Source organism: Pterocles gutturalis, unplaced genomic scaffold (assembly GCF_000699245.1).
Source record: "Pterocles gutturalis isolate BGI_N339 unplaced genomic scaffold, ASM69924v1 scaffold16947, whole genome shotgun sequence".
Classification (NCBI taxonomy): domain Eukaryota; kingdom Metazoa; phylum Chordata; class Aves; order Pterocliformes; family Pteroclidae; genus Pterocles; species Pterocles gutturalis.
The window spans coordinates 25534-38094 of NW_010110528.1; the positions used below are offsets into that span (position 1 = coordinate 25534).

Consider the following 12561-nt stretch of genomic DNA (forward strand, 5'->3'; position numbering starts at 1 on the left):
TCTATATACTGTATGACCAACAAATAAATGCGCTGTAACATTGTTCTCTCAAACACCATAAGCCTAACAGCTAAGCTCGGAAAATGACATTGACAGCAGGCAGCTTTATTTCAACAGCCTTCTAGTCATGTAGCACCATCACTTTTTTGTTGTTTTTGCCCTGCCTATCTCCTTTCTCGAAATAACAACAGAAGCATAGCACCTTTTAATATCTAAAATAAAAATAGGAATATTAAATGCATCCCAACTTCCAGAGATGAGGTAGCTCATGCTAAGAAACGATGGAACTTTCTTGCCTTGACAATTCAAGGCCAATAAGTCAAATTACTGGAGATGCATGGCTGGATGTCAGCTAAAAACAATGGATTTCTAAACTTTCTTTCTCTTTATTAGCAATTGGTCTGGTATACACATGAATGATTTGCAGCATACATAAATTGGCACCGTATATAAGACGTCTGTATAATTTGATACGTAATGGCTTCTTAGATGGGCAAGTATTGGAAAATCAACAAGTATTGGGTTTAAGGTGTATTTTGAACATGAAGGATAATTTAATAGAATTACAAAGACACATTGCGAGAAGTGAAGTCTGACCTTAAATTTTAACATATGGGACACCCCTACTGACAACTTGTATTTACCCCAGTAGTATTTTTACTTCATAAATTAATCAGGGCTACGGAATACTCTTCTGAGCAGATTGTTCCGTAGGAAAGTGCAGGAAAGACAATGCCAAATTAAGATGATCTTGTCTGAAGAGATTGTCTTCCACAAATGACATAGATTTCTGTTAATGACTATCACACTGGCAACCACAGGAAGACAAACTGGGGTTGAGGGAGCAGGTATGACTGAAATATAGCCAACGGTTCACAAAAGTGCTCTACTTTTCTGTTACTCAGTATGCATCCAAGCAGAAGAAATAATCCTTAGAGCTTTATGTAGTCCCATATTAAAACTATCTATTTTGAATACCTCTAAATTTTGAAATAATTTGAAACAAAAGTGAGGAAAAAGATGCATATTACTTTTAAAAGGTGGTCATTGATCCTCTTAAAATTATACTGTTGTACTAAAAAGTTGATTTCAATCATTTAAAACAGAAGGTTTGTAAGTAAAATAAATACTCGAAAGGAGGCTGGGCATTTAAAAAGAACTGTATATACAATGCTGATCCGGTATCAGCCATTACTTCAAGAGTCTCAGGATTAACTTCAATCAGTCTAAGTTCATGTGTTTAATTGCTGCTGTTGCTGGGTAGTGTGTTAATTTCCCCCCTTCCTCTTACACAAAGCAAACTGGCCCAATTTCAATTCCAAACTCCTGGTCAGTGCTGCCGATGTCCACCGGTGCGATATCGATGATAGGTAAGCGTGCCACGTTCTGTGTTCTGTACTCAAAGACGGTCTTGCCCACGTTCCCATTACGTTTCTGGAGGGAAATAACAAAACAAAACAAAACCAACAACTTAGGCCAGAGCTCAAGTCAGAAACAGCCTGAATTGCAGCTGGCAAGACAGCTGTCTGACAGTTCAGAAGGATCTCGTTGTATCTTCACTAAGCAACACACCCCTTCCTGCACCGTACCTTGGTTTTTCTTTATGTTAAAAATTCTTCTCTATGTGTTAATACGCACCTGCACACATATTCTTGGGCTGTATTACTTTAAAGCACAGAGCGTACTCCAATTTATTCCAAGTGCGAAACTGATTTTAGAAATGTTTTGCCAGTATCTTGGACTTGGCTGAGAATGCTAACGAACCTGAAAAAAATCTACTACTTGCTAGTTTTTATGCCCACTAAGAATTTTTGGGGGAACATTTTCCTTTCCAACTCAGTCTATCATAGTACCAAGGAGTTTCCTCCAGTGTATCGCTGCAATAACAAATTACAAAACCCCAAACTTACAGAACAGCTGTCATGCAGAACGGTGTATCTGAATCGGCTGTTTCCCTCCGCTTTGATCTCCAGGTCATTGGCCCCTTTCAGAATTACAGCTTTTTTCAGGTTCTTAGTCTGGTCATCCATGTACCCAATGCTGTTTCTACAAAGGTAAGTGATGTTCTGGGAAGCTTCCTTTGAAAGGAGGCGCAGGAATGTCATCTGAGTGACAGCTGTATCCCCATACACAAACTGTGAAGACAAAGAAACAGATCAATATATATTACATGAAAACTCATTAAGAGTTCAGGAATTTTAGAAACATCTGTAACCCTTTCCAGACATGACTAGCAGGAGTCCTATTACATGAAATCTAAGAACAGTTTCTTTTGTAATTTGCTGCCAGTTGAGGACGAAGAAATGTAGACATCCTGTAACAGCGATCATTTTGGAGAATTTTGACCTTAAAGCTCTGCAACTGAACAACTGAAAGGCAGCTGGGTCTTCACAGACAAGCCAGGTTTTGGAATGAATTCTGCCTTCTTTCAAAAAGAGATTCAGTAGGAGCTGAACCTTAGCTATTGAATAGTGCATGAGGGCAACCTCAAACTAGATAAGAAATGTCAAGCACAGGAAATCCTTTCATAGTGCACCTGCTTATCTTGCAACTTTAGCAGCCTGTTTTCTATAGGCTTTGTATTGTATTTAGAGGCACCAAAGAGTTTGACTTTATAGAACTAGCTATGCATTTGCATATGGACTTTAGCAACTATTTAACTTACACAGAAGTTTGAAAAATATTTTTCAATGTGCCACTGTTTCTACAAAAAACAGAAGCAATTTTTCTACCAATAACAAAAATTCTAAAATTCCTGAGATATTTTCCCTACCTGTGCAGGTTTCATTTTATTCATGCTTTGTGAATCATTGAAAAAAAAAAAATCATGAATTACGAAAAATGTATACATTCCTCTGAAACTGGTGAAGAGAAAAGAAAATCTTACGCACTGACACTGTTCATTTTTTACAAAACATGTTATCACTGTTTAGCAATCTCAGATATATTTATTATTTAGAATCCGTAAGGAGTGCATACGACTATTACACAGCTCATACTGTTAGTTATCAAATCTGAGAGTGTTTTCAAAAATTAAATACTCTATTATAGTGTTCCTGAAGCCAATTTCTTCCTCCAAGGAGCATCTGACTTACACAAACCCTACGCGTGGCTCTACAGGCAGCTAAACGTCAACTGTGATATCTTGGGTCATGGCACGTTCTCCTGGATTTAATAAGTAGTGAAAGCATCTCAAAAAAGCAATCGATATCACATCTGTTCTCAATTGCTGAAGTTCTGAACTGTCATCAGGAAACCAGCTGACAGCACTACTATTTTCACATACCAAATACTTGCTGTAAAGACATTTAATTACTCCCTATGAAATAACAATAAAAAAATATTTTCTGTGCTTTTGATTTGATGATCTAGAAATAAAAATGGCAGAAGCTTGTTAATTAATTATATACCTTGCATAGCATAAACTTCTGTTATTTAGCAGGACCATTAAGCCTACTTTTAGAAGTTATCACAGAGGGAAAATCCAACAGAAAGCTAAGACTGGAATTTTTATCTGCCTGGAGACTGATGCATTCAGCATGGAGCATTCTGACACCTTTGATAACAATCACACTTTTTTTAAAAAAATGGATTATCTGAAAGAATTTATAAAGTAAGCTTTGTATTTTTCAGCAGTAAAAAGCTTTCTGAAAAAAAAAGGCAGAATTCAATTAAAACAGCAATTATTGTATTAGGGTAAAAGCACACTTTTTAAGGACAAGGATAGTGAGTTACTGAAGGAGACTGCTAGAGAAGCTGAAGTTTTGGGGATCAAGAGAAATAAATCTCTTCCAGCAGTGGTATAGTCCCAGCCCTTTCCTATAATCACTGTCTGATAACAATGAATTGAATATAAGCCAGTTATCAACAGTTACCATGTTCTGACTGTAGCAGAATCTGCTCAGGATAGCAGATGAAGTTCTAAACCAGAAGGAAACAAGTTTCATAGAAGTCAATTCTTGACATTAAATGTATTTTTACTTACCTGTGATCCCCTGTTCATATCGAGGCCATACCAAACGGGCTTTACATCAGGTGACCTGCTGGCCCACCATGTTTTACGTGGTATACTAGATGGGTTTGCAGAAATACAGGTCTCTCCAGTTTCCATATTGCAATATACTTTTATAGCGTCTTCAACACATCCCTGGTTAGGATCAATCCAGTATTCACCTACAAAGAACATAAAATGTGATTCTGTTACTTAAGATTCTTGAAAGAACTGTGGAGACACAAGCAAAACTATGTCATGACAGTACAAAACACAGGGAAAACAGGAGTATGTTTCACATAATCTGATGCATGTTTTGATATGTGTGTCAGGTATAATCTATAATGTTGCTTCAAGGCACAAGCTGATCAGTATTTCAAATATTTCACAATTGGGGAATGCGGACTTGAAAGTTGTTTAAAGTTAAGGTTATTTAAATCCATTGCAAAGCTCCTGGAAGCTCCAAGTGCACAGAGAACACACAATGGCTAGAAGAGAATCTTCCCTACATACAAGAAACCAATGGCAGCCCCTCCTAATGTTGATGTTGGAGGCAAAGTTTCAGAAAATGGGGCAAAAAGCTGGTAAGACCTGCTAGAAATTCTCTCTACCTTCCAGTCTGTTCTGATTTGTCACTGATAACCCAGATATATTAGGAAAAGTCCTAAATACCACGTTTAGTACATTACCACCAAATAGCCTCTATGGAGCAGCAGCAGAGAAGTCTGCATGGAAAGCACTCCCAGGCTCTCAGACCACAGGTAACACTTTGAGCTAATGACAATTAGCTAATAATGATGGAATCATATGGCACATACAGGGAATGGTGTGTTTATACGCACAAAAATGGGTGGCACAGCTTCAGGTCATCACAAGTTCGCGCTGGGTGTTTCTTTGAACCATCTGGGCTGCGCATAGTCTCAATCTGGCTGCTCAGAGACTTCAGTGTGGCATGGACTCCGGGGTCTGTTTTATTGTGGTCATCTGGGGCTGCTTCATCTTCGGTAAACTCTGGTAGCGGATCTGCCATAGCATCGTCATAGTGCCCCATGATGTCGCCAATGGCAGCAGTGAGATGGCCTGGAGGTCCTGGGGGGCCGGGAGGGCCAGGATCACCTGGGGGACCCTATGGAAAAAAAAAAAAAAAAAGCAATAGAGGCACAGCAGAGCAAATACTACACCAAATGATAGCAAAGCCAGACACTAAAAAAGCAAAACTTCATGGCCAATCACCCTAATACACAGTGAAAATTTAGATATAGACAAACAATTCACATTTCCAGGAATAGAGGTAATGATTAAAACTTCATGTGAGGTATTCTCTCTGCTTCATGCCCTCTCTGCCTGTCTTAATACCTTGCTCAACTTTTTCTTACTCCTGATTTCAGGCTTAAGAGCTGGAAAAAGTAATCAAGGAACGGCCTCCTCATTCCATTTCTGAAGCCATCTGTCCCTCCCTGTTCAAATCCCTGTCTAGTGACTTTATGTATTAAAATTCCCAATAGCTGTAAGTGATTTTTAGAGCAATCTAATATTCCTGCTTCCCCTGAGTTGCCTCAGGCACCTTTTCAATTAGTAAAGCCTGCAGAGAAAATTTGGCACTAGAAATACCTTTGCATTTATCCTGCACAGCGCTAAGCTTTCTGGCCACAGGTATGTGAGCCAGCATCTACACCATCCTTACTTGGCAGAGCAGGTGTTTTCCTGACTAAGTATGTTTTCCTGAATTATGGGTGGTGAGGTCCTTCTGTCAACCTGAACTGTGTTGCTTCGGGAGGGTAACCAAGTCTCGAGACAGCATTTATCCGTTAACAAACATATCTCCACCTGCAGGCTCTGCCAGCTCTTCTTTGGGAGCAGGAAGCCTGTAACATACCGTCATTATAAGTTTGATGCTCTTGTGCATCAGATGTTATATCAGAATGTGGCATTTCCTTTGAGAGTAACTACTTCAGGATTCACAACTAGCGCTCCAAATGTTTACTACAGAGCACACAGCCAAACTAATATACGCTGCATCTGACAAATGAAATCTTAACTTTTATTTCTTGCTTTTTGGTTCTAATTTATACTTGCATGCAAGCCACCATGGAGAGCAAAACTCAAGTTACTGGCATGCAATATTTGTTGTACTGTCTCATTACACAGGCGAAGGATCTGGACACACATTATGTTCCCGTGCTCTACCACTGATTTTCATTCAAGTCTTGGTGCCTTGGCAAAAGTGGAGATACTGATAATTGGCAGAAATTCAAATGAGATAGGGTGAATATTAGCACACAATAAACACAGGAAGCACCATGTCTTATGAGACAGAAAACCAGCAGAAACTGCCTTCTCTGTCTTGCTCATTGTTTTATTCCACCTTTTCCATTTTTTCCCCGAAATGAGCAATACCAGTCTTTTAATTCTTCACATGTTCATCCACATCACGCTTTTCTCAAATCCCTCTAATTTTCTAACTTGTCTTCCTTGGGATAGCATATGTTTTATGACTCAGGATCATATGTTTTATGACTCAGGGTATTGCGAATTGGTAAATGTGGAATATGCCTGGGGCATTTAGCAAAGGTTTAGGATTTTTTCCAAAATGGTCAAACTATTTTCCATTAGTTGCAAATCAGCTCATGGTGTCTGTATCAAGTCTTACCATTTGTGTTGAACTCATGGATGTTTGAGAAAGTGATGGACTGTAAAAAAAACCCTCATTATTTGAAGGCAACCTTTTCCCTCCATATTCCCATCAACTTACCTCAGGTCCAGCTTCTCCTACACTTCCTCTAACACCAGGAGGTCCAATTGGCCCAAGTGGACCGGGACTTCCATCTTTGCCGGAAGGACCAACTGGACCTGGAGGACCCTAGAGAATACAAGAGAAAGGAGGAATGTACTTCAGCATTTAATAAAAAAGTTGTATGAAACAGTGCTTTACAAGCAATATCTTTTCAGGAAGCAATACAATTATTCATGTCTATTACAAAACTTTTAAAAGTCATCCTTCTTCTTCTTCTCTAAAAGTGAGAAACCAGTTTCAACACTGTTCTTCTGATGTCAATCACCTCAGACAATACATCTTGGGATCAGCTGCATATTTTTTCCTAAACCATTTAAGCAGGTTCAATTTCAGGTGCTATACAGAGAGGAGTAGCTTCTGTACGCCTACATGCATACAGACCCAGAGATATACTGCCACTTGTGAACATCCAGGGGAGTCATATTTCTCCTTTACTCTTAGGTCGATAACATACACAGGGTGTATGGAAGGCAGAGTAGCAATTAGCAGAGCTGCCACATGTATGGTTTTGCATCAGCTGCAGCAAAAGTGTCTGTAAAAAGAAACTGTAGCCCTGTAGTTACTCTGAACTGCCATTTTTATCTAGCTATAAACCGCACTTATGTCAAAGCTTTGCTATATTAAACAAGGTAATGTCTCTCAGCAAAAGATGGTAGGTAATCACCACATGGTGCTGAAGTCAATAAAAGCTAGAGAAATAAAAGCGAAGCTGAAGTAGAAATCTAACTGTGGGAAAAAAACAAGCAACAAAAACCTTAAACCTGAAACATTATACTCACCCGAGGACCAAATGGGCCTGGAATGCCAGGACTGCCCTGTTCACCGATAGGGCCCTAAAGAGAAGAAATTATCATATCACTGTGACTTTTAAAGCACATTCCTTTAGTTTTAAAGAATTACTGTGTGATATACACAATTCTGTACGAATAGCATTATAATATACATGAACAATGGGGTAGTACCTTTCACTCTTACGATTCATTTTTATTCTATTCTTTTTTGTCAGAGTAACAACAGTACTCATAATTTAGATTCATAGAATTTACCGGTGCTTGGCTATATATAAAGTTGTTTCTGCAGAAAAGCCTGGCTTTCATGACATTTAGAATCAGATTGGCTTACACAAGACTAATTGACAATGCTATTATGAAGTGGAAAGATGCTTTGGGTGTTGCTTTTTTTATTTTTTTTTTTTTTTTGACTCTTTTCTGCATGTTGAAATTTCCAGCTCTTGCACTGGATCAGTAAACAAACATAAAAAAATTAAGTTTTCTGTGGCATTTCCATTCAATTGCCATTGAAGTAATGAAGTTCTTGCAAATGCTAGAGAGAGATACTATCACAGTCCTCATGGGATTTTGCATTTGATTCCTTGACTATGAAGAGTTCAAACACTGGCAAAAAGCATTTCAGTCTAATGTGCTTATCTGAAACTTTCGACTTCTGTTATCATCTTGTGCTGACAGGTCACAGACCTGTCACTGCAGGACTGGCACAAATGGAACAAGAGTAGGAGAACATGTATCTTGCAAAGCACAGGTTTGCCTCATCGTGCAACAGTGTTGTAAAATTGAATTACAAATGTTAGCAAGTATAGACAGCCAGGCCACTCACGAACACCTTGTGGGGAAAAAAACCCCTCCTGTTTGCTTTTTTTTTTTTCTATTTCAAATAACTGTGTTCCTGATACATTATTTAACTATGAAGGAAATAAAATTATAGTAAAAACAGAATGACTTACAGGAGGACCAGGAAGACCTTGAAGCCCAGTGAAACCTCTGTGTCCTTTCTGGCCCCTGTCACCTCTATCTCCATTGTCACCTTTGTCACCACGAGGTCCTTGGGGACCCTGTAAATATCAGTGATGAAATGTAAAATTCTGAACTGGAAGAAAAAACCCCAACCTAAAAACACCCTCATTTGCTTTTAGACACTGCATTCTAGACCTCTTTCATTTTTTTTTTCAAGCAGAAAGAAGGTGAGGCAGGGGAAGCTCCAAGAATCTTAATTTTTGCCAATGAATAAGTAAATAATTACAGAAAATTGTGCTGTGCTTAATTATACTTGTGGTAATTTTAGTCTGCTTAGCTTCATTATACAGCAAAAAAAAGCCCTGTAACAATGACACTAGATAACTTACATAACAAAAATTTTAAGACTGAGAATGTTTTTTTCCCTTACTTAATATGGCAAATAAATTTCATAGACACTACTGAAACATTGTGGATCTTTCACAGACTCATGATTTTAGTATGAAATCCTCCACATTGTACCTTCACTTCTCACAGCTCTTTCCACCTTCACTATGCTTAAAGTACAGCTGAAGTTATGCTCCCTAACTACAGGCAACGACTGTCACGCTCTCCAGTACAAATAGCTTGGTTCTATTACCATCATAATTTCATACTTGGTATTTTTAATAGTTTCAAACTTTTCATACTAATTCAACAATCATTGGGAAAAAATGGCTTCTGCTTTCAATTCTGTATTTCTCAGGCCAAACTGCATGATAAATTTCTCAATGCCAGATTCCAAATAGTTTATCAATGGCATCATTATCACTAACTACTCAATAAACTTTTCCTGTCTCTCATGTGACATCTGCTTAGGGACAGGACAACATCCTTTTGAATTTCCCAAGTTTGCAATTAATTTTTTGTTCCAAGCTTGGATTGTACGAGAGTTACATAACACAAAAAGATGGCGTTTGTTTGTTTTTCCATTTGGACTGAAGTCGGAATCTCATTAACTGAATAAGGCAGTTTCATGGGAACAGGTGACTTCTGACATTTTTATGTAAAAAAAACCTGACTTTTTTGTTCAGCATTAATTTCTTTTCCCCTTATTTGAATTGTCAAACACAGACTCTAGCCATTTGCTAACTCAGGCCCTACTATCACCTGGATAGCAACACACTCCAAACAAAGAGGCTTACAAAGCATTTGTTATTTCTCTGCAAGATGTTTTTAAAGAAAGTGTACAAATACTTGTGTATTCAAACAGATTTGTACAGCTTTGCAGCTCAGAAGACTACCTGCATCCACGTGCCGTCACAACACCAAAAGTTGAAGCCCTGTTCAGCACTCCCAGTTGGGCTCAGTTTCTCACACACTTTCCTGTCCAAAGTGTTATCTCAGCTAAAACCACAGTGACCACGGAGAACTTACAGGCAAACCTCTTTTTCCTGCTCGACCTGGGGGACCCATTGGACCTCGAGAACCCTACACAAAGATTGCATACAGAAGATATGTGAAGCAATGCACAGAAGTGTACATGACAGTTTTTTAATAAACAAAGTATTTAAAAAAAAAAAAAAAAGAAGAAAAAAAAAAAGGCTGCCTTACAGTTTCGCCTCTTTGACCTGCATCTCCCGGAGGGCCAACGGGACCTGGAGTTCCTGGACCACCTGGGGAACCTGGTAGGCCTGCAGGGCCAGGTTCACCACGATCACCCTGCAAAACATAATTTCAACATTATTTAGCTAAAGACAACTGGACTAGGCCAAAGCAACAGGACTCTAGCGTTCCTAATCTATTTTCTAGCAATTACAATCTACAAAGACATTTCTTCTGTAACAATTTGATCTGAGCTTCTGGAGGTGGGTGTTCTTAGCCTCTTAGCCAGGTTTCCTCAACTTTGAGAGGTACTACTCATGCAAAGCTGTGATACACTTTCAGAACAAGTTCTCCATTCAAGTTAATTGAATGAAGAGAAAAAATCTAAAATAAGGCAACAATAAAATGGAGATTTACAGAAGTGACTTAATGAAACAATATATTCTTACACGTTCTCCAACAGCTCCATCTCGTCCAGGAGTACCATCATTACCAGCAGGTCCCTAGAGTTATGGAACAAAATTAGGGCTATTGATTAGTTCTGTAATCTTGCATTTCTACAAGAACTAGAAAGTTGTTCTTCACCTGTAACTTAAAGTTAAGGAGAATAATTACTAGACTGTCTTCTTTTGTGTCTTACTAAGCTCTAATACTTACTTCTGGACCAGCTTCCCCTACAGGTCCAGTGGCACCTGACTGGCCAATAGGTCCTGGGGGACCTTTATCACCAGGTGGCCCTGTGGGACCTTGTTTTCCGGGTGTACCCTAAAAAAAGATGAGAAATATCATGTCAAAATTTTAATCACAAAACAAAGCAAGCACAAGAAAAACTGCTGCCTGCAAAACATTACTCATTAATCCAGTCTGAAGTACCATCAATATTTGTAACTTCCAGATCCTGAGAATTAAGGCAAGTGTTCTTATAGATTTTGAATATATATGTAATATACTGTGTATTTTTAAGCAGTTTAATTGTGCTAGTTGCTTTTTAATAGGTTTTATTAACTTGAGTTCGTCTATCTAGTAGCAACTCTCTAAGCAGACACTCCTTTGATACGTCAATATGTCTGATGGAATTATCTGCAATAGATAATGTCTGCAAGTCTGGAAAAATGTAACAGAGTTGGAGATAAGTAATATGACTGTTTTTTTGGCCATCTCAACACCAACAAATCTTAGCCTGGAATAATTTCTGGCTGACTTTAACTATAAATTGACTTCATGGATCCAGTGGTAATAGAAGACCCTCCATACCACCCCTCTTACTAATATTCTATTTAATGACTTGATCTCCTGGATCATTAGGCTTTCCAATAAGTATAAATCCTACAGGAAACTAAAGAGACCACTAACAGCAGTTTTGAAGATTGTAGTTCACCATTTATGAAATAGCACTTGCAGAATATTTACTCATATTCAGGTGACCTTTGGGGCACCTAAGAGTCTGGCATGGTTTTTTTCAAGGATCTAGTTTTATGTCAAATAGGAACATTTTAGCCAGAAGTCTTAATGCCATTACCCACTTACTCTTAATTCAGGCTCAGATCTTCCTCTATGGCAGAAACAGAATCTCCCACCTCATGCATTTGCAGGAGATTTATTTACTATTCTCTCTATATCTGCTCCTGCAATTAGAGTTTTCCAACTTTCGCCTCCTGCTATGGGGCACTACACTCTCAATTCCACAAAGACGATCAGAATGCCCAAGGGCTGGTGGTATATTGACTTGATCATTACTTACTGCAGGACCTGGCAGCCCTGGCATGCCTCTTTCCCCCCGCTGTCCTGGCATACCAACAATACCTCTTTGACCAGTAGTTCCTGCCGGACCAGGGGGGCCATCTGGGCCCTGAAATCCACAAAGGATAAAACAACATTACTATCATTTCAGCAGCAATAAGTGCAAGTAACAACAAGACCAAGCCCAAGATTGGTCTAGGGAGAATTAGTAACATCAAACAGGACGTACCGGCTGCCCATCTTCCCCTGCGTCACCCTTGTCTCCAGGACCACCTGGGGGCCCGGCTGGCCCTCGTTCTCCCACACGGCCATGAGAACCAGGATCACCACGAAGACCTGGGGGACCTTCTTTTCCTGGCTCGCCAATAGGCCCAGCAGGCCCTGGAGCTCCCTAAGATTAAAATAGCTTGTTACTTTGGATCCTTTTCTAATGAGGACAATTGCATTCTAAGGACTGTGTTTTGGTTAACTATAAACATGCATACTCTACGGAAGGTCCAAAGTATGAATGAGCTAAGAGCTATTAGCATCTTATTCATAAACAAATAAATCAGATGACATAAACACCTCATCAAATTACATCCAAGCTCCACCCTCTCCCCATACACAATATGCAATTCCAAACTCCCTCCTTTAAAAGACACTTTTTTTTTTTTTTTTTAACCTCAGGGGTACAACTACTGCTAAAAAACTCACCCTCT

The 12561-nt window shown here is 39.0% G+C and overlaps 1 protein-coding gene across 1 annotated transcript in view; it reads right to left on the minus strand.

Moving 5' to 3' along the window:
- Positions 1–695: 695 nt before the first annotated feature.
- Positions 696–12561, minus strand: part of COL5A2 (collagen, type V, alpha 2) — a gene marked incomplete at its 5' end in the record, with an annotated part of 45637 nt that continues 33771 nt past the window's right edge. The window contains 13 exons of the mRNA XM_010073423.1: positions 696–1434; positions 1911–2135; positions 3986–4199; positions 4840–5117; positions 6744–6851; positions 7565–7618; positions 8527–8634; positions 9953–10006; positions 10130–10237; positions 10570–10623; positions 10778–10885; positions 11862–11969; positions 12090–12251. Coding sequence (XP_010071725.1) covers positions 1288–1434; positions 1911–2135; positions 3986–4199; positions 4840–5117; positions 6744–6851; positions 7565–7618; positions 8527–8634; positions 9953–10006; positions 10130–10237; positions 10570–10623; positions 10778–10885; positions 11862–11969; positions 12090–12251 — 1728 coding nt within the window. The remainder of the gene's footprint in view (positions 1435–1910; positions 2136–3985; positions 4200–4839; positions 5118–6743; positions 6852–7564; positions 7619–8526; positions 8635–9952; positions 10007–10129; positions 10238–10569; positions 10624–10777; positions 10886–11861; positions 11970–12089; positions 12252–12561) is intronic.